This window comes from Diabrotica undecimpunctata, chromosome 3 (assembly GCF_040954645.1).
Source record: "Diabrotica undecimpunctata isolate CICGRU chromosome 3, icDiaUnde3, whole genome shotgun sequence".
Lineage (NCBI taxonomy): Eukaryota > Metazoa > Arthropoda > Insecta > Coleoptera > Chrysomelidae > Diabrotica > Diabrotica undecimpunctata.
Genome location: NC_092805.1, coordinates 78449194 through 78471324, shown reverse-complemented (window position 1 = coordinate 78471324; position 22131 = coordinate 78449194). Strand labels below are relative to the sequence as shown.

The 22131-nt window shown below is 31.9% G+C and overlaps 1 protein-coding gene across 10 annotated transcripts in view; it reads right to left on the bottom strand.

The window, feature by feature from the left end:
• Window positions 1–22131, bottom strand: part of LOC140436940 (scavenger receptor class B member 1-like) — a 514509-nt gene that overhangs the window by 37113 nt on the left and 455265 nt on the right. For all 10 annotated transcript variants that reach the window (XM_072526114.1, XM_072526115.1, XM_072526111.1 and 7 more), the window contains 3 exons: window positions 14012–14246; window positions 6397–6543; window positions 3597–3715 (listed from right to left, as the gene is read on the bottom strand). In XM_072526114.1, the coding sequence (XP_072382215.1) occupies window positions 3597–3715; window positions 6397–6543; window positions 14012–14246 (501 nt within the window). The remainder of the gene's footprint in view (window positions 1–3596; window positions 3716–6396; window positions 6544–14011; window positions 14247–22131) is intronic.

Genomic DNA, 22131 nt, shown 5'->3' with positions numbered 1-22131 from the left:
AGATGATTGTACACTGGAGACCATATAGTTACAAACAAAAAAGAGGAAGGCCACAAATGAGATGGTCAGATGACTTGAAGAAACATGGAGGCCCGAAGTGGATACAAACTGCCTACAACAGAGAGACGTAGAAGAAGGAAGAGGAGGCCTATATCCAAAATTGGACAGCAAGGGCTGTATAGATAGATAGATAGAACTTACAACTAGACCCATCACAAAGTCCGTGTAAAAATACAATAAAAATGTTATATATCTTATATGTAATAAGATTATCCATCGTTTAAATGGTATTAAAAATTTTAAGTCGAGAAATCGAAGATGTAGGCTAAATATTGACTCATAACTGATTAAATGGTGCATATTTCTCTAAAAGCTGCACATAAATTAAAAGTTTTAATCTATTTTTATAATTTACCATTAAAAAATTGTCAAAATAGGGTGAAACCTATATTGTGGGCTTAAAGCTAAAACTGACCAAGTCTAAAATATCAATTTTCAATAAATGCACTTTTAAGCTGACCCGAAATTAATAAATTAAAATTACCAAAAATATGTTTGTTTAATACAAGTTTAATTTATCCTGTTATTTGTTTTATAATTTGATCTTTTAATTTAACCGTTAAATAAAATAAAAAATAGCCATTGTTCTTTCTTTTGTCAAAAAAGTGACTTGGTCATTTTTTACTAATTATTGAAATCTTTAAATCGTACTTGGTCAAACAATAAAATTACTAATTATTGGTGCCAACAAGGACCAGGTGCTTAAAACTGCTTTACTTACTTAGTTACGGGGGATTTGTAAATCAGACAAATACTTTTGTTACAAAAGCTGTTAATCATAAAGAAGAATTTCAAAAAACAAAAAAATAATTAATTAAAATGAACCACTTAATCCGAGTTTGATTCGGTGTCACTTTCACCTACTGTGGGTTCCGGGCCGGCATTCCTCTTTTTCTTGTCAACTGGTAGGGCTTGGTACCAAGCATGATATTCTGGAGGAATATCGTTTTTAGTGCAAAGCCTCAAGAGGCTAGTTTTTTTCTTCTCGGAAATGCCTAACTGTCCTGTGTATAATTTTGGTATATTGTTCGGAATTTCTTGTAGGCGTCCTCTTCCAAAAACATTAATCCTTTTAAATGTTATTTGGCTATAGTTATATTTAAAAAAACAATCTTCCCGGATTTTTCCTCTCATAACGCATAACTTTTATTTTTATCCACGACACCTTATTTCCATCCGTCTTTTAATCTGTTCTTCACGAAAAAACTTGGCAGTGATTTTAAATCTAAAAAATCTGCAAACCTGAGCTCTTTACGATAAGGCTGACTTTTCTTATTTTTAAGTCGCTTAGAGCGAGCCAACCGGAAGACATTAAGTAGATCATTCATAGTAAAAATAGCAACATTTTTTCTAGCAGACTCAATGGCGCTGTGCATTGAGTCTACCTCCATGTAGAAGTGTCCTTTTTCCAAAAATTTATGTTGTATGCTTGATAAATACGTATTTTTTACCAAGTATACAAATAACGCAGCTATGTACTGATTGTGGTTTTGACCGCTGCAGGTATCTAAATACAAGCTTATTTCTGTAACGTCCCTTGGAATTGTTTTTACCCATTCAAATAATGCGGTTCTAATTTCAGAACTCCCTCGTTGACCGTTGATCTCCGTCCACGCATAGCAGTATGCGTTATTTGGTGTCGCTGCTTCGTAGACAGTCAAGTTATATGCACATAATTTTATACTATAATAAAACGGGGATGTATCGGAGAAACGAATTTGCAAAACGCTTTGTAAATCAAAAGTAATACTAATAAAATGCTTATCATTTAAGGATCGTAACTTATCCTACATCTTGGCAGCATTTGCTTCATCGCGCCGACGTATGTGTTCTTGGTAATCTTCTATGGTTATGAGTTTATTTTTATATTGTGCAGAAGTAGAACATTGATATTTTTTAGGCTTGAAAAAAGCCAGATTATATTTACAAAAAAAAATGCGTCCATACGTCGCTTCAGACACCTTTGCTTCGTTCTTGCTGTCACATACTTCGGCGTATAAATGATACAATTTTGTGATTGATAAGCTAGGATCTAAGTATTTCCGGTTGTTAGATTTCCTACAATAATGGGATTCAAGAGTAGGGAAACTGTCGATATGGTTTTTAATTTTCTCTTCTAGCTCCTGGGGTATTTTATTGCCTGGTGCTTTACGACCCAACGGGTCCATGACTTATACTTATAGTTTTAAAATAAAAAATTTTTGCAAACACGGACTTTTTGATCATCTTTTTTAAAAAAATATGACCTGGTAGCTAGTTTTGGAGGCCTTGTTTCTGCGCGAGGCTTTCTACACTTAGGTTTAACTGATTTCACACTAACCAATATGAAGTCTTTTCGTCTATAATAATTTTTTAATTGCCAGTAGTTAGCGCACAATTTTTTTCTATCTTCCAAACTAAATTTGTGTGTACATTGATACTTGCAGAGGTCGCAATCGATATCTTTAGGAGTTTTCGCCGGCCTCATTTTTTTGTGGATTTGATAAGGTTCGCCCAAAGACCTTTTCCTTTTATTTATGCTTTTTTTCCATTGATCAGTGCATGATTTTCTCCATCTGGCTTTTTGTTTAGTTGCAATAGTTGTAGTGGTAAGTGCATTGTTGATTTCATCGTCCTCTTCGTCACTAGGATTATACTCATCTGAACTGCCTCCTTCAAAATCTATTACGCTTGTTGGTGAATGCGTATGCTTAGGATAGTTTCCATTGGGATTTTAAGTGCGAAGAATACGTTATGTGTCCGATGTCGATGGTAGATTATTAGTAACTGGAGTGCTGCAAAGCCCATTTGTTCCTTTTACTATGGGGTCACATTTTATAACTGTAAGAAAAAAAGTAAAAGTACCTTATTCATGCAAACCATTTAGAACTTAAGTTACGTGTACACAATACACGCTTTTAACGCACTAAAGTATTTTATTTACCTTTCGATTTTGTTAAGGGAGAAGCCGAAATATTAATATTTATAGGTGCATTCTCTGTTATGTTGGAGTTAACTGTTTCGGAATATAGTACAACATTATTTGATTCTTCGATTTTGCTTATTAAGTCATCATTATATACGGGCCCTAGAATAAACTAATTTTGTTCTATTCTATTCTATTCTATTCTATTCTATTCTATTCTATTCTATTCTATTCTATTCTATTCTATTCTATTCTATTCTATTCTATTCTATTCTATTCTATTCTATTCTATTCTATTCTATTCTATTCTATTCTATTCTATTCTATTCTATTCTATTCTATTCTATTCTATTCTATTCTATTCTATTCTATTCTATTCTATTCTATTCTATTCTATTCTATCTATTCTATTCTATCTATTCTATCTATTCTATCTACATCATAATCTCCTCTCGATTTATCCTAATTGTATATTTATTTATTTATTCTAATATTTATATTACAATTAGGAATACAATTAAATATAATTTTTGAAATATCAAATAAAATTAAAAAAATATTTACTAGTTGAGTCTATGTAGAATTATCTAATTAAAAAAATATATCATAAAAACCTAATTCTTATACTCACGGGTTCAACTTCTATAAATGATGTATGTTTTTCTTTATCTGGTTTTAGTCCTTCTACAGAATCTCGAAGAATACTATCTCCATAAAGAAAATGTGGATGACTGGCAGCTGTTGAAACACCTAAAATTTATACATATGTTGAAGTGAACATTGGTTGAAAGAGGGGGAAGTACCCATAACAAATAATATTTCATTTATGCAAATGACGTTTTAAAATTAGTGGTATTGTTTCTAAAGCAATTGATAGTCTTAATTATTGACATACTGAAAAATATATAAAACGATGTGGTGTATTTTTAGAACCGCCAATATTATATATGTGGCATAAATATGTAGACCACCAAGTGGCAGATTTTAGTCTTTTGTAAAAGCTGTAGAATATGTACATGTATATGTCGCATAACATCAAAAAAACTATCAGCAAATTGTCTGAAATGAACCAAATGAAGGCTACCAGAGCCTAAATATGTACATGTTAGTCAAAGAAGAAGAAGTAAAATATTTTCTTAATGTATTTGGAATTAATAAACACATTGTTATTTGTTAATTTATATAAACATATTTTTTTGACTTTTTGTAAGGTTTGTCCGTAAAATTGTACAATTGTCAGTGACAATAAAGCATATTTCTACTCTACTCTATTCTATTCTATTCTGTTCTAGTCTATTCTATTCTATTCTATTCTATTCTATTCTATTCTATTCTGTTCTATTCTATTTTATTTTATTCTATTCTATTCTATTCTATTCTGTTCTATTCTATTCTATTCTATTCTATTCTATTCTATTCTATTCTATTCTATTCTATTCTATTCTATTCTATTCTATTCTATTCTATTCTGTTCTATTCTATTCTATTCTATTCTATTCTATTCTATTCTATTCTATTCTATTCTATTCTATTTTATTCTATTCTATTCTATTCTATTCTATTCTATTCTATTCTATTCTATTCTATTCTATTCTATTCTATTCTATTCTATTCTATTCTGTTCTGTTCTATTCTATTCTATTCTATTCTATTCTATTCTATTCTATTCTATTCTATTCTATTCTGTTCTATTCTATTCTATTCTATTCTATTCTATTCTATTCTATTCTATTCTATTCTATTCTATTCTATTCTATTCTATTCTATTCTATTTTATTCTATTCTATTCTATTCTATTCTATTCTATTCTATTCTATTCTATTCTATTCTATTCTATTCTATTCTATTCTATTCTATTCTATTCTATTCTATTCTATTCTATTCTATTCTATTCTATTCTATTCTATTCTATTCTATTCTATTCTATTCTATTCTATTCTATTCTATTCTATTCTATTCTATTCTATTCTATTCTATTCTATTCTATTCTATTCTATTCTATTCTATTCTATTCTATTCTATTCTATTCTATTCTATTCTATTCTATTCTATTCTATTCTATTCTATTCTATTCTATTCTATTCTATTCTATTCTATTCTATTCTATTCTATTCTATTCTATTCTATTCTATTCTATTCTATTCTATTCTATTCTATTCTATTCTATTCTATTCTATTCTATTCTATTCTATTCTATTCTATTCTATTCTATTCTATTCTATTCTATTCTATTCTATTCTATTCTATTCTATTCTATTCTATTCTATTCTATTCTATTCTATTCTATTCTATTCTATTCTATTCTATTCTATTCTATTCTATTCTATTCTATTCTATTCTATTCTATTCTATTCTATTCTATTCTATTCTATTCTATTCTATTCTATTCTATTCTATTCTATTCTATTCTATTCTATTCTATTCTATTCTATTCTATTCTATTCTATTCTATTCTATTCTATTCTATTCTATTCTATTCTATTCTATTCTATTCTATTCTATTCTATTCTATTCTATTCTATTCTATTCTATTCTATTCTATTCTATTCTATTCTATTCTGTAAGGACTGCGACAATCAGTGAGACTGTAAGCCCCCAAAATAAATGTAAATTTACGTAAATATCGAAATGAATTGAAAATATCGTAAAAAACACAAAAAAATCAAATCAGGCGAAGAAAGCAAAAAACGTACCAAATTTTTGCAATTGGACGGATCCCAATGAAACTGGCTGCATTCGATTGATTAGTGTCAGGAAATTTTGTAAACAAAAATGCGGGTTTGCGGGGAAATTGTGGGTTTTGGGTTTTTTATTGCTTCATTAATGGTGGATGTTGAAAAATTAGCAAAGAAGTTTATTTAGGGAAAAAATAAAATTGTAAATTAATAACATGAATCATGCGAAGACCCAAAAAACCTATTTTTTAGGAATTGTGATGTAACAGTGCAAATAGATTGGACTCACTTTAAGAAATCCTGCAAGGATCTTAGATGGGAAGACTCAAGGATACAAAGAAGGGGTCTACCAAAGAAAGCATAGTAGCAGTTGAGAAAGAGGCTAAAAGAGTAGAAAAATGTTGAATATAGTTAAAGGAGTTAGCATACGATCGATAGGTAATGATTTACCTCAGTGGGAGTTAGAGGAACTAAGTAAGTTCTAAAGTAAAATATTGAAAATTGCCACTAAGGCTTGTTGGGAGATAAACACATGTAGTTCCCAAGAAAAAGTATGCTCACGCTACTAAAATAAAAGATATTCTACGACAATTAGGATCCAGGACGGGATTTCTGTACGGTAGACAACTAAACTTTTACACACTAAATAGAATATGCTATTTTCCAGTAATAAATTTTTTTATTACTTACCTCTCAGAATTGGGTATTATAACAAGTCAAAAGTTTTAATGTAACTAAAATTTAAATATTATTTACCGTAATTACAGACTGATACATCTATTAACCCATTTGGAAGGCTTGGTGTGCCATGATAGCAATCTTCGGTAGCAGGAAAAATTCTATCGTAAAAGTTTGGTTCCATTTCATATCTGTAACCGTTCAGACTGTACTTCTCGATATCTCCTAGAAAAATAAACGTAAGTTATTATGAAGTATAGTTAGTATCGTAGAAGTAGGGTTTTGTATTTTAAACTGTAGGGAAGACCGGGGCTTGTTGCCTCAGGGGTAAGTCGCCGCAGTAGCTTTTTCTTCTAAATATTATATTTGGCAACGATGTTATATATATCTACGTGACCCTAAAGAGCGGCTTCAATTTTATAGAGACTCTCACTTATGCCAGAGCAACAGGGCTAAGTGCACGTATTCGAGTAAAATTGCATTAAGAGTAACTTTTAATATTTACAGTATGATTGTAATATCTTTTAAACTATTAAAAACAAATTTTATTAAAAATCCTATATAAAAGGTATATAATTTAAAAAAGCCATATCGGGCTATATCACAAAACGTTTTCGGAATCCATATTCCATCATCAGTGCACTAGGTGGGTATACATGTTGCAACTAAGTTGCTTTCATCAAGTCCTCGTAGACACATCGTCTCAGGAACAGCAACTTCACGTCGCCATGTTACCAAATCCACTGGTAATTTTAACATTACAATATTTACCACAATATAATGTAAACTAAATTTAAAAAACAACTTTTAACGGATTTTACCCACATATTTAGTGGCTCAATACATGTATACCCACCTAGTGCACTGATGATGGAATATTGATTCCGAAAACGTTTTGTGATATAGCCCGATTTTTTTTTTAATTATATACCTTTTATAAAGGATTTTTAATAAAAAATTTTGTGATATATGGTATACAGCCAACTACAGGAACTTAGATTCCTTGTGAATTTTAAACTATCGATAATTTGAAAATGTGTTTATTTGTTTACACTTTGACCTTAAAATTAGAAACAATTAATTTTAAAATAAGGGTCATGTTGCCGCATGTAACGTATTTTATGTTTTACTTTAGTTTACCTAATTTATATTTTGAATACTTTAGTGTAGAAATATGCAAATGTTCAAAAATGAGATGATATTTTCTTTATGAGAGATCTCCAAGTCCACTTATCTCTCAATAAACATTGCATGTCCAACACTTATTTCATCTTCCAAAATCAATTTCTACAAACAAATTATTGGTGCCCTCATGGGCTCCGCATTATCTCCCGTAATTGCCAATATCTTTGTGGAAGTCTTCGAGACCCGAGCACTATACACATCAATGCTCAAACCCACATATTCGCTACGATATGTTCACTTGCTGTCTTTATGGACATATTTGAATGGTATACATCCTAGTATCTAATTCACGATGGAGTTAAAAACTGATTCATCCCTACTATTTCTCGACGTTATCATAGAGAAAAAGTACGTTCCCAGTACCAGTAATGCATTGGTTAGTGATCAGTGTAAAAGTGTATGGGGGTTCGGGAGACTAGGACCTCGGAAGTCCAAGCCGAAAGACTAAAGAGTTTAATAGTAATTCCTAAAATAGTATTAATCTTAGCTCTAGGTTTAACTAACATAACCGTTCGAAACATTGTTTTCGCCTTTACAGAGAGGAATTTTACCAGCTCACTATACCATATAGCAAACTGATGCTACGTAAGAATTGTCTTCTTTGTGATTTAACATTCCTTAAGGTATATCGACACCTTAGAGTCATGTCCAAATTTCTTAAACTCAAACACCATACTTCTTTTTCCTCTATCTCCCAAATTCTTAGAAAAACCAGTTTTGCGCTTCTCCGTGAAGTGATTTATTCCACTAAATAAAAACTAATGTCACAAATACCAGTATTTTTAATATCTGGTCATATATTCATTATTTCAATGTGTATCCCATTATATGGGACAGTTTCGACCGCATCAACATACAGACAGCCCTAAACACTTTCGAATCTAAGACTGAAACTCAGAAGCGCAAATTAGCGCATCTAATTGCCGAATAAATTCCAAAAACTGTGTTAAAAATGTTAAAACCCACTATAGTGGTTTATAATTTTTCTACTACTCATATTTTGACCATTGCCACCCTTGCTTTAGTAAAAGGTTTCAATTACTCTGTTACCCTAAGTCACATTTCAATTGAGACAATCATCTGTCAAACTGGAGAAGCCACCTCCAGTTTACTTTCCGAAGATGCTGAAATAACTAGACAAGACATACCTAGAGTTCTTAGAAATCCAAACCTCCTATTCCGAACATTAGTCAATCCAAGAAAAAAGCCCTGAAAGAACTTTAGTCAAATCCAAATCAAGCCATTCTTCCTGCCGATAAAGATAATGCTACCGTCATCCGAAACACTTCTTATTATGTAAAAGATATAATCTTTTAGCGAAAGCCGCTATCGCTTTATTAAATTAAATGGCCAAATATATGGCCTAGGAGGACAAATTCGTTAAACTTCCCGTGCTCGAATCGGTATCAATAAAGTGTTATGATCATTTCGGCCTAGCCCAGCCTCATCAGACACTTTGGGCTGATACAAATTCAAACTCGGAAAGTCCAACGAATGTCTCCCAATCCTCTGCGCTATGCGAAATGTGTAAAAGATATAATCTTTTAGCGAAAGCCGCTATCGCTTTATTAAATTAAATGGCCAAATATATGGCCTAGGAGGACAAAAACAGAAAACACAGAAAACGATATTATCATATCGTTTTCGTTCACGGCCGCCAAAGCAGGTGGCGCCTTTGTAGCTAACTACTGTTGTAGTGAAGTTTTGAGAGACATTCGTTGGACTTTCCGAGTTTGAATTTGTATTAGCCCAAAGTGTCTGATGAGGCTGGGCTAGGCCGAAATGATCATAACACTTTATTGATGCCGATTCGAGCACGGGAAGTTTAACGAATTTGTCCTCCTAGGCCATATATTTGGCCATTTAACTTCTTATTATATTAATAAATTCTCAAATCTCATTATTACTTTAGACTACAGACCAATTCTTAATAATCCAACAACCTATCTGGAGAAATAATCAAAAGCCATTATCGATAAAACCTCTCTTTCTGTTGACATAAAACAATCTCTACTCCCCCGTGAAAAGTCTTACATTTATATGGCCTTATATATCTTCTTCTTCTTCAAGTGCCATCTCCGCGGCGGAGGTCGGCAATCATCATAGCTATTCGAACTTTTGAGACGGCTGCTCTGAAAAGTTCATTTGATGTACATCCGTACCACTCTCTCAGGTTGCGCAGCCTTATATATGGCCAACCTAAAATTTATAAACCCGATATTCCTCTACGTCCCATTGTCAGTACATATAACTGCCCTACACAATCACAAAACTCTACAACCTCTCGCCGAAAATGCTTCATTCTTCGTCAAAAATTCTTTTCATTTCATCGAACTTCTTAAACAGTACCCTATCTCGCCATCACACATGCTAGTAAGTTTCGATATTGTTTCACTCTTTACAAACATTCCTATAGGCGAAACTCTAAATATTCCCAAAACTAAATACAATATCCAGCAATACCACTTATCTCTCATTAAGCGTTATATGTCCAACACTTATTTCATCCTTGAAAATCAATTGTACAATCAAATAAATAGTGCCCCAATGGGCTCTTTACTATAATAAGTAATTGCCAATATCTTAATGGAAGACTTCGAGACCTAAGCACTATCTACATCAATGCTCAAACCCACATGTTGGCTACGATATGTTGACGATACATTAATTAATTGGCCCTACGGCAGGGATGCTTTGGTGTCTTTTCATACCCATTTGAATTATATACATCCTAGTATCAAGTTCACTATGAAGGTGGAAACTGATTCATCCCTACCTTTTCTTGACGTTATTATAAAGAAAAACCAATCCCAACGTTTTGATCACTCTGTTTTTTGAAAACCTACCCATATCAATCGTTTCTTGGATGCCAGCTCTCATCATCGCCTTTCACAAATTAACTCAGTCATTAATACCCTTGCCCCAAGACCAATATGCCTTTACAATGATGGAAGCTTCATCTACTTCAAATTTACTGCTGAGCTCTTTAGATTAAAACAAGCCCTCAGCCAAAACGGTTACAGCGAAAAGCACGTCACTAGGAGCATCCACAGACATCAATCTCCCACTTAATCTCAGCTCAAAGACTTAACAAAAATCAACAAAATTCTTTAAATCAAGAGGAATGAAGACAATATTTACCGCCCAATGAAAACTTTCATCTCTTGTCTGATCAATCAAAGACAACATTCCAAATGAACAACACGGAGTTTATAAAAATCCTAGTGCAGACTGCCCCCGATCCTATATAGGCCAAACAAATTGTAGAATCCAAAATAGGATTTATGAACATTCCTTTTATGTTCCCAATTTCGAGGCAATTTTAGCTCTAGGACAACACCATCTTCATACAGGTCACAAAATTGATTTTGAAAACTCAAAAACCATAGCCCTCATCCACTTTTATAAACCTAGAATTATCTTAGAAGACATAGAAGTTGAAAAAAGGCCAAATTGTCTCAATAAAAGAAATGACAGCGTACGGTTACATTCGACTTGGAGACATCTCCTAAAGAAAATAGCATCTGCTCCACCAGTCAATTAAAATCATACTGGCAGAAATGTTCGCGTTAATCCTCGCACCAATCCTCGCGCCAATCCATAAGCTAACCTCCACGCCAACTTCCATCCAAACAACGTCACCATCGACAGTATAAATTAACCGTCGTCTATTCCCAGTACCAGTAATGCAATGGTTAGTGATCAGTGTAGTAGTTCTGATGGCGCAGGAGGCTGAGAGAAGTCGGAAGCACTTAAGAAGAAATCGAAGAGGATATCGAAAGCTCGGCGCAATGATAATAGACGCGGTTCAACCCGGAAGACTGTTGAGTTTAATTTCTGTGATAGTATTAATCTTGGCCCTAGGTTTATTATATAAATATATATACATACATATTTATATATATATATATATATATATATATATATATATATATATATATATATATATATATATATATATATATATATATATATATATATATATAACCCACGCATACCAATCGTTACTTGCATGAAAACTCTAACCATCCACCTTCACAAATTAATTTAGTCATTAACACCCTTTCCGATGATGCAAGTAGACCCGCTGAGCTCTCTTGTTTACAACAAGCCCTAATCCAAAACGGTTACCGCGAAAATCACATCAATAGGAGCTTCCACAGACATCAATCCCCCACTCAATCTCAATCCAAAGACTCAGACCCGTATCATACGAAAGCTTTTCTTCCTTATATCAAAGGTGTCACTGACAAAAATTCTTAAATCAAGAGGAATAAAAACAATATTTACCCCCCAACAAAAACTTTCATGCCTTGTCCAATCAATCAAAGACAATATTCCAAAAGAACAGCACGGAGTTTTTGAAATTCCTTGTGCAGACTGTCCCCGATTCTATATAGCAGGGGAGGCCAGCACGTCGATCGCGGCCCCTAGGTCAGTCGATCGCGGGCAAGGAAAAAATATCGGAAAAATAAAATAAATATTACGAAAATTATTGGAGTTCTAGCAATCTTGCATAGATCATCGCGAGCGACTTATGACGTGTCCACTCCGTACATGATACTATAAAAATGTTATAGTATATGTACTATATAGTGACTATAAATGGGTAGCCGCTTTCTTTCCCTTTTTATTTTGCTGTTTTTATCCCGCTCGCGTAAGAGCGAATCACATCATGGTAATCATGGTAAAAGAAAATTGTTGCTGCTTAATCTACAATATATCAGTAGCAATACGGAAAAATAGGAAATTTAGAGCGTCACTTCAACACAATGCCGGTAAATTCCAATCAGAGTTTCCAAGTAAGAGTGGAGTGAGAAAGACTTCAAGCATTAAAATCTCTTTTGACTGTCCAGGAAAATATGTTCTGTAAGCCAAATGAACAGTCTAAGGCTGTAACTGTAGCTTCATTCTTAGTTTTTTATGAAATTGCGCAAAAGTGTAAGCCGTTTTCTGATGAAGAATATGTCAAAAAAATATTCGAAGATTTATCAGATTTACTGTTTGTTAATTTCAAAAATAAAAATGAAATAAAAGAAGTAAACATGATCTGCAGCTGTCAAGAAATACTGTGCAATCGTCGTGAGAATGATTTGAGTTAAGTAGTTAAGTAGTTAAATGTGTATTAGATTTAACTACTTAAAAACAACTTATTAAGACTAATAGATACATTCGCCTCTTAATTGCAATTTGGAGCATGAAAATTTATTAGTCAATATTAAGATTATGGAAAAAATTGTTTTTGATACTTTTTTAATTTTTACTATATTTTAATTTTTTAATAAATACAAAAAGAAAATGATTGGATATGCCCGTTACATAAAAAAAGGCAATCAGCTCCAGTGGTGTGACAATTACAGAGGTATAACTCTGTTAACAACTGCTCACAAAATACTAGCAAATATTCTCTACGAAAGGCTACAAGTTTACACAGTTGGCATAGTTCTAACGTACCAGGCCGGATTTACTCCAGAAAAATGAACAATTGACCAGATTCATTCAATAAGACAGATCCTCGAGAATACATTAGAATTTAACATTAAAACTCATCACCTATTCGCCGACGTCCAGGTAGTATAGGACAGTGTCAAGAAAACAATACTATACCAATCAATGCGTGAGTTTGGTATACCAGAAAAACTTATTCGAGCCTAGTAGTAGGTGATACCAAGTTAAGTAATATCCTGATCATCCAGAGATTCCAGAATAAAATGTTAAAAAATATCTTTGAAGCTCCTTGAATTTCGACCTTCACAAGTACCTTGAGATGGAAGATGTAGATAAAGTTATCAAGGAGATGTCAGGTAGTCGCGAACAATGGCTCCATAGTCATATAAACATCGAGGTCATCCAGCTCCTCAATAATACTGGGGTAGAAGGAAGACTCAAACGAACAATACCATTTGAGTTAGTCTAAAGTGTTAATTAGTGTAACAGCAGAGCATAGTGCTGTGTTGTATGCTGCATAGTCGTTAGATAAAATAAGAAAACACCATAAAATAAAGCTCTTAGAATTTATGTATGATTTAGTAATTTAAGTCAACGAAAAATTGATAATTGATTTCACTGGTATTAACACAGCGTAAGTGATTAATAATAAAAAAAATAAAAAATACATCTCTACATAAATTTGATTTTAATAAATTTAATTATTTTATTTAATTTGAGCATACCGTATGGATATTTTGCCTTTTTGTTAGTCTATATAATCCAATGTCTAAATTATTCAGTTGCATTATGGTCGATCCTACATGTTTGTTTACAAATTTTTTCGTAGCTAGTGAGATAATAACAGTACATATTATTTATAAAAATTCTTCAATACAAGTTAGCTAGTTTTCACTTTTACAAAAACTGGTCATCGCCATTTCCTGGAATTTAGTGTCTACATTTTTGATACTTAACTATATCTAATAACATGAAAAGGTCTGTCTACAAAAATGTATAATTATATTGATCGAGAAAAAAACACATAAATGTGAATATGTTTATCTATTTATATACTTACTTGTGTATTTCAGGTTAGCCACACGACACAACTCCTTTCTATAAAACCTGACTGTCATATTTTTGGTCATTTTTTGATTATACATGAGATCATTAAAGGATCCTTTAACAAGTTCACATTCCTGAAGGCCAGGCAAGAATTTAGAACCATCAAATTTGTCTATTCGGAAAAAGTCCTCTTGAGTAAAAGTTGGACCAATGTAAACTGTTACATTGTCTTCATACTTCTCATATATCTAAAAAAGGTATTATAAACTTATTATATACTAGTACTTAAAAATTCTTTATCAATTTGTGACAAAAACATCTTTCTTGCGTTTTTTTCATAATATGATGTGCCGTTTAAAAAAAAACTATCTAAACGTGTATTTTTCATTTCTTTATTTCATCATCAAGTATTACCTAATACAATAACTTTAAATCAGAACAATAACAAAATTCCTGGTGTATTTTTTATTGTCTCACAGCCGGTTATATTTCAACTCCTTAGGTCATCAACAGTTTTGACGGAAGTGGAATAAACTACGAAAACCCCAAATGCAAAAATCTAGAACATTTAGATCTGAAGATTAAGCAGGCCAATGTTCCGTACGTCCCCCATCTATCCAACGATTTGTATATACTGTATCTAAGTGAATACGTACATCAATGCTAAAATGGACTGGTCCATTATCATGCATGAACCATAGTGTTACCTAAGCTGTAGTGAAATTAAAAAAAAAAAGAATAAGTAGGCCTTCCTGTAGGAAATATAGGTAAGATGTGCCTGTTAGTCGTTGTGGCAGAAAATACAAACCGAATAAGTGACCATTAACTATTTCAAGCCATGTATTTACTAAAAACTGATTCTTAAAATGTGAGAAGAGATGTGGGCGTGGTTCTTTGGATATTTTCTATGGTACACAAGCCAAAACAGAATTGGGGAGAAACACAAGAAAATAGTACTAAGGTAATTAAAATTAGCTACTAAAGCTAAACCAGAAATATTTAAATATAAAAAGATAATAAAAATTCTAATGTATAGATATTATATATATATATATATATATATATATATATATATATATATACATATATATATATATATATATATTTATATATATTTATATATATATTTTTTAATCTTTAATGTTAAGTTATCGTAGAGTTTTTATAACATCTATTAAAAAAAACCCTACAAATTGTTTTTGTAAGTATGAACCCTGTTGGTTTGTTTTTAAATAATTGCTCTCCGTGGATAGGATTTTTACATTTGGAAAATCGAAAGAGTGCCCTGTTGTGTTAGCATGTGTGGCTAGAGAACATCTATCAGGGTGTAACCTAATGTCACTCTTGTGAAGAGTCAAGCGGCTAGAAACTTTTTGGGAGGTGTGACCTATATAAGAACCTTCACAGCCCAAACAATTAAGTTTGTAGACAACATCACTTTTATCTAAGTTTGGTACTTTATGTTTCAATGACTTGTACAAAGATCCCACAACTAGAGTGCTTTTATAAGCAATTTTTACATTTGGTAGGTATTGAGCAAAAATTCTGGTCAATTTGGGAGAGACGTCCTTAATAAATGGAAGTGATACAAAAGATATATTAGGAATATTGTTAGTCAGTGAGTGGAAATCAGAGCTACCTTTCATAGCACCTGTATTTTGGGGAGGGTTTACTTGTGTGTTGAGTATAACAGAGGATGTGTTAAAGTTGATTTTCCTAAGTAAGGATTCGGGGTAAGAATTATCTAGGAACAACTCTAAAAGGATGGTGAGATTCTTCATTCTAAAAACAGGGTCAGCTAGTTTAGATTGTTTCTCGAGATGGCTTTCATTTTTCAAGAAAAAGAAACTATTAACAAAAAGACAGATACCAATAATTTAAGCAACTTGTATTCATTATTGTTAACTTTGGATAAACACGAATCTACTAATACAGACAATTCATCATCAACAATATAAGTTTCATTATATATGAGATATACAATACCTCTTCTACTTCTTCTAAAATAAGTTTTTTTACTTTTTCTGTTTCAAGAAGTTCAGCGTCTATCAGGTATACTATTACCTTTACATTGTTATCATTAAGATCTAACGTTCTATCGTTTTAAGTTGGCAGTAACGAATTCACAACCAATTCTTTTGTTTCTGATAAGAATGTTTATAACCTAAATTTTATTTTATGACATGTTCTGTAATTATTTTAACATAATTTTATTTAAGTGTTCATGTATATGTGTTTTAAAGTGTTTTAAATATGTATTTGTTAAAGAACGTTTTTTTTTTAAACAATTTTGGATAGTTTTCGCCATCATTTGTAGGGATCAAATGAGTTGCTCATTTCATTTGATAAACATCACGACAACTAACCTCAATTAGTGTAAGATGCAAAATAATTCTTTTTCTGTATTTTGTACTAATTTTGTTTATTGTAGCACCCTGATGATGCAAATAAAGATTTGCGAAAGCTTGGTTTCGAAAATCTTTATTTTCGAAAAAGAGTACTTCTTTGTCCTATCTTCCGCTGCACACCCAAATATTTGAGTTTTGTATTCTATTTGATCAGCGTTGATGACAAGCATTTATCGCTTTTTCAGTATTTATATATATATATATATATATATATATATATATATATATATATATATATATATATATATATTAGGTTTCCAGCATCTACATAGTAATTCTTAGACACTTCATCTAAAACTGCAGGAAAACGATTACCGTTAAACTCGCCCGTCACTAAAATAGAAAAAAAAAACGATATGAGGGAAGTTCGAAAATTTTAATTTACTAATACAGCACATAGCAAATGCATTCAAATAAGAAACACGTGTATTCAGACAACATTTGGTTTAAATTAAAAGAAAAAGAATTTGTGACATTGGCAAAACAAGTTTATAGCAAGTCCTACATAACGTAGGTTTCAAATTTAAAAAAAAAATGTAACAGAAAAGCTTTTTATAAAAGCAGTTCTGTTATAGACAAGAAAATTTAATTTCTCAGAAATGTATCAAAGTTAAAGCAGGATGGGTAACGTTTATGTATTGAGACGAAACTGGATATTTTCTAACGGTGCAACCAAGAGAATATGGTATAATAACAACATACAATTATTGATTAAGCATACTAATGGAGAAGTGAAGCGACATATAATTCTTGACGCAGGAGAGATGACCGGTTTTATAGAACTTGCTAATTTAATATTTTCGTTTACAGAAAAAACAGTGATTATCATAACCATATGAACACCGAAATGTTTGTAAAATAGTTGCGTAAACTGTGTTCCCACATTAAGTACTCTTAGCGTAATTGTTTTAACAATTCGCCATAGTCTTTCTAAATATACTTAATGACATAAGAAGTGTTACTCCTAGAAGGAATAAATTCTTGAACTTAATTTTTTTGCAACAGAATGACATTTTTAAAACATGCTATGATAACAATATCAATGTTTTATCTTTTCTACTTTTTGTAAAAATAAAGTTTTACCTTTAAATTTTTTTGTGAAGATACCGATTTGTAAAAACCGGTTTGTATAGAAATTTTTAGTTATTATTCCTCAGGCTAATTGTATTCAGTGTAAGAAAATGCCTCAAGTTCGAAGACATCAAAATTACCACCATTTAAGCGATTTTGACAGGGGCAGAATTATTGCGTATAGAGATATGGGTTTGTCATATCGCGAAATAGACCGTCGCGTTAATTGTACGGCAATGACGGTTATGCGTGTCTGTCGTGTGTGGACAAACGAAGGTAGAGGAACACGAAGAAGACTTACTGGTTAACCAAGGCGCACCACAGAGCGTCAAGATAGGCGCTTTAGATTACTTGCTCTGCGAGACCGTTTTACTACTACGCGTCAAATTTCTGACCAATGGTTTGGAGTAGTAGGTAGACCTGTTAGTATGCGTACAATATATTGTCGCATTCGAGCCTTTGGACTGGTTTCATTCCGCCCAAGACTAGTGCTTCCTTTGACTGAGGATCACTGTCATCAACGTTTGAATTGGTGTAGAGAACGGCAGCATTGGGTGGCAGAATGGCGTAATGTAGCATTCAGCGATGAATCAAGATTCTGTTTAGGAATGCATAATTGTCGTAGGAAGGTAAGGCGCCGCCGTGGAGAGCGACGAGATATCGGGTTTGCTGTTGAGAAACATGTACACAGGACAGTTGAGGTAATGGTTTAGGGGGCTATTGCCTATGGTAGCCGATCACCACTTGTGTCTATTCGAGGCAATATGACAGCTACGCGTTATGTTGATGACATCTTACAAACCACTTAACTGCCTTATCTCGACGGCCGTTGAGACGTCCTTTTTCAGCAAGACAACGCGCGTCCCCATATTGCTCGTCCAACTATGGACTTTTTCCAAGAAGCTGGCGTTAATGTTTTGCCGTGGCCACCCCGTGCTCCGGATTTAAATCCTATCTAACATGTATGGGATATGATGGGAAGGAGACTGTCCACTTTGCACCATCCTCCACAGACTCTGGCACAGTTAATACATGAAGATCAAGTTGCTTGGAACGAGGTGCCATAAGCAGACATCGATCATCTTATTTTGTCAATGCCTAGACGTATACAGGAGTGTATTCAGCTACGGGGTCGCCAAACACCTTATTTATTTTTGTTTGATTGCTTATTAATAAAAATTCTTGATAACGTTATCTCTTCATTCGTCATCGTTCATTCTTGATGTAAATCTACCATATTGCCAAAAAATTAAGTTCAAAAAATTATTCCTTCTGGGTGTAACATTTCTAATGTCACTGAGTATATTAACTAAACGTCAAACAAATTTGTAAAATGTAGATAAAATTAAAGAACGGTTGAGAAATTAACGCATACCATTTGCACAGCGTATATTACAATCTGAGTTATTACGTATGACAAAAAACATGCAAAACCAAAAATTTTGTGGTGGATCAGATTATGAAAGTTATGGTCATCAAGTTTTGCGTCTTTCATCATACCACTAGCTTGGGAAACTTGGCGAAAAGCACTTTTAATTTCAACTCCAGAAGAGTAGGGAGGAAATATATGTCCAAAAAAGATGAGGATTGGTCGACTGGTGAAAATAAAATAAAAGAAATAAGCCTAATCACGGCGACTACAGCGTTGACCATTACGGCGATGGCGTCAATATTATGAACAAGGCTAAATAATTTTAATTAGTGTTATTTATTTGAAATTAAAACTATGTTGTAGGTAAATTTATAAATAAAAGATAAAAAAAATTAACTAACAAAAAAAAATATATTCTACATATTATTATTGACTATACGCAGCATAACGCGCTCGCTTTAACGTATTACTGGAATTGTATATAACTTTATTCAAAATATTTTTTGTTATATTTAAAGCGGGCGACAGTAATAAAATATCGTTCGTGATCCAGAAATACTTCTTCCAAATTTTGAATAGTCTCTCTCTTTTTAGGGAGAATTGGAATTTCCAGCAAGAGATTAAATTATTATATTACTTTTGAACTATCGGTTAGCCTTCTGTAGTCATTAATTACTTAAAGATACTAACCAATATATAATAATTTGTACAGATGTTCAGTTGAATCGTTGGTTATTTAATTAAATGGAAAACCGAGAAGTTCACCGAATACACTTTATATCCAAATAACTTATTATAGGTATATGATAATTAGACCTAGGCAAATATGTCAATAATGAAGTATGAAATATGCGCATAAATATGCAGTATTTTATGCAAAAATATGCATATTTATCTAGAAAATATGCATGTAATAAAAAATATTTACAATAATTTTTTATTTACATAAATACTTACAATATAACATATACAATTATTTTAACATATTATAAATATTATTTTGAATTGTAACAATAGATGTTCAATAGATGATGTTCAAAATTTTCTAATAAAAACTTATGGCTTCTATCTGAATACATATATTTGTAAATAGAAAAACTTCTTTCGACGTCAACTGATGTAACTGGGGCATTTTTCAAATTTACTATAATAGATGGTTCTAAATTAAGTGGTTCGGAAAATGTCTCAGCTAGTACATGAACCATTTCAGAAAGAACCTGTTAACCACTATTTTTTTTCTATGGTTACTTTAAATTTTTGAAAAATTTCCTTTCCAATAGTATCTTTAAGGTTTTGACACAATGACTCAAATTCTTTTATTAAAACTGTACTCTTTAACAATGATAATTTGAAGGACTATAATTGAGTTATAGTTTTCTGGACAAAACTATAATTTGATTTTATGAATGACAGTTGCTGTTGAAGGGTGTTATTTTGGAAGGCTTGCTTAGATTCCAATAAAGATTGGCAACTATCATATATTAAAAGGTTAATTATTTTTTTTTAATCAACAAAATGATCAGAATAGAAATTAGCTGCTTCCAACGATATTCCCCAACGTTTTAAAATGAGTTGCGGTGGCAGTGGAACAGCAGGAAGCATATCCCTGTATCATTGTAATCGTACAGGTGATTTCTGGAATATCTTTTTGATGCTCGCTATTAAACTGTTAACTAGTGGAAATTTTTTTCTTACTTCCTTCGCAACTCTGTTTATTCCATACGCTAAATAAGTGTCATGGATTAAGTTTGAATAAAATATTTTTAAATTTTGTTCTGCTTTTGCCATATATGGTGCGGCATCAGATAAAATAAGCGATAATTTATCATTAGGCACAGCAGGAAGAAAAAAGTTTGATAATGCTTCTTGTAGAAACCGTGATATTATTAAAGCGTTGGTTTTTTCCACTTGCTTACAGGAAATTAAATACGATTTTAGAAAGGTTTCATCGCTAAGTACACCAATCAATAAGTGCATAATGTGTCTTCCTGACGAGTCATTGGTCTCGTCCACACTATATGTAAAAGTAATTATTACCTATTTCGACTTTTAGGGTGTGGATAACTAAGGAGTATAACAAATTGACATTATTTTTCTTTAGAGTTCGTTCACTGAGAATGTGTTGTTTGCAATATTTTTTTAAAGAAAGACTAAAGTTTTCATTAGATAATTTTGAAAGAGGTATATTAGAAGATACTAATGCACGACACAAGTCTTCGTTTAAAGTTTCTTGTTCGGTTTGTAGTTTGGTTCTGACATGCTGATCTATTTGAATTTTTTTTTCAGATCTAAAAAAGAATATAAATATTTTATAGTTCTGTTATACCCATTTTTAAAATCTAAGATTGTAGATATAAACTAAAAATGAATCGTTTTTGCATAACAATTAAAATATATAAATTAAATCAAATACAAATCGGTGTAGTAATCTTGAAAATGTTAAGAAATGACTGTGCAAGATGGAAGAACCCCCAAATCTTTACAAGAGGCTCTTGGTGTTTTCTGTTTACATTTAAAGAAAAATATAGTGAGCATAAATTAAAAGACTTAATTAATTAAGTCCAATATATGATATGTTTGTGTTTTTAGTAAAATAAAAGCAAACTATGCTATTGTTAGAAAAATAATCTTAGCGACCTTTCTGTAGACCATTGAATGATTTGAATTTTAAATAGGTAGCCTATTTTTTATCGCAACGAGTTTAAAAAATGCTTAAAATAAGAAAAAATACATCGATTTATTGGGGAACTAACCTTGTGTCGGTACTTTTCTTAAACATAATCTTCAATTTTAAGATCTTTGTTTGTATCACCGTGTAAATTTTTAAAATAAAATAAAAAATAATACGTATGTACTTACGGTTTTGCCACAACATGAGCAATAAACTTATCCATATCCATAGATAGCTCTTTGTACGGTTTTATCCAAGTTGAAACATTGCTTATTTTTGTCATTTTTAAAGCACAATAATTATTCACAATTAGAAATGCACGTTGTTTACGCCTCCAATTATACAACAAAAGTGAAACCAAGTGAAACTGACCGCCAAAATAAAAATTTTTACCTTGAGACATAAACTGGTAAACACAAACCCTTAATTCCAGGACAAAACGTGACAAAACTATAAGCCGCTGTCTTTATTAGTTACTATAACAAGAATTTGAATACCAAGTGATTATAAAACAAAATTAAATATTGGCATTTTCATGCTATCTGTAAGTTTAAATATAAAAATATATAGTTACCACCAAATTTTCAAATTATATACACTTTATGCTCACT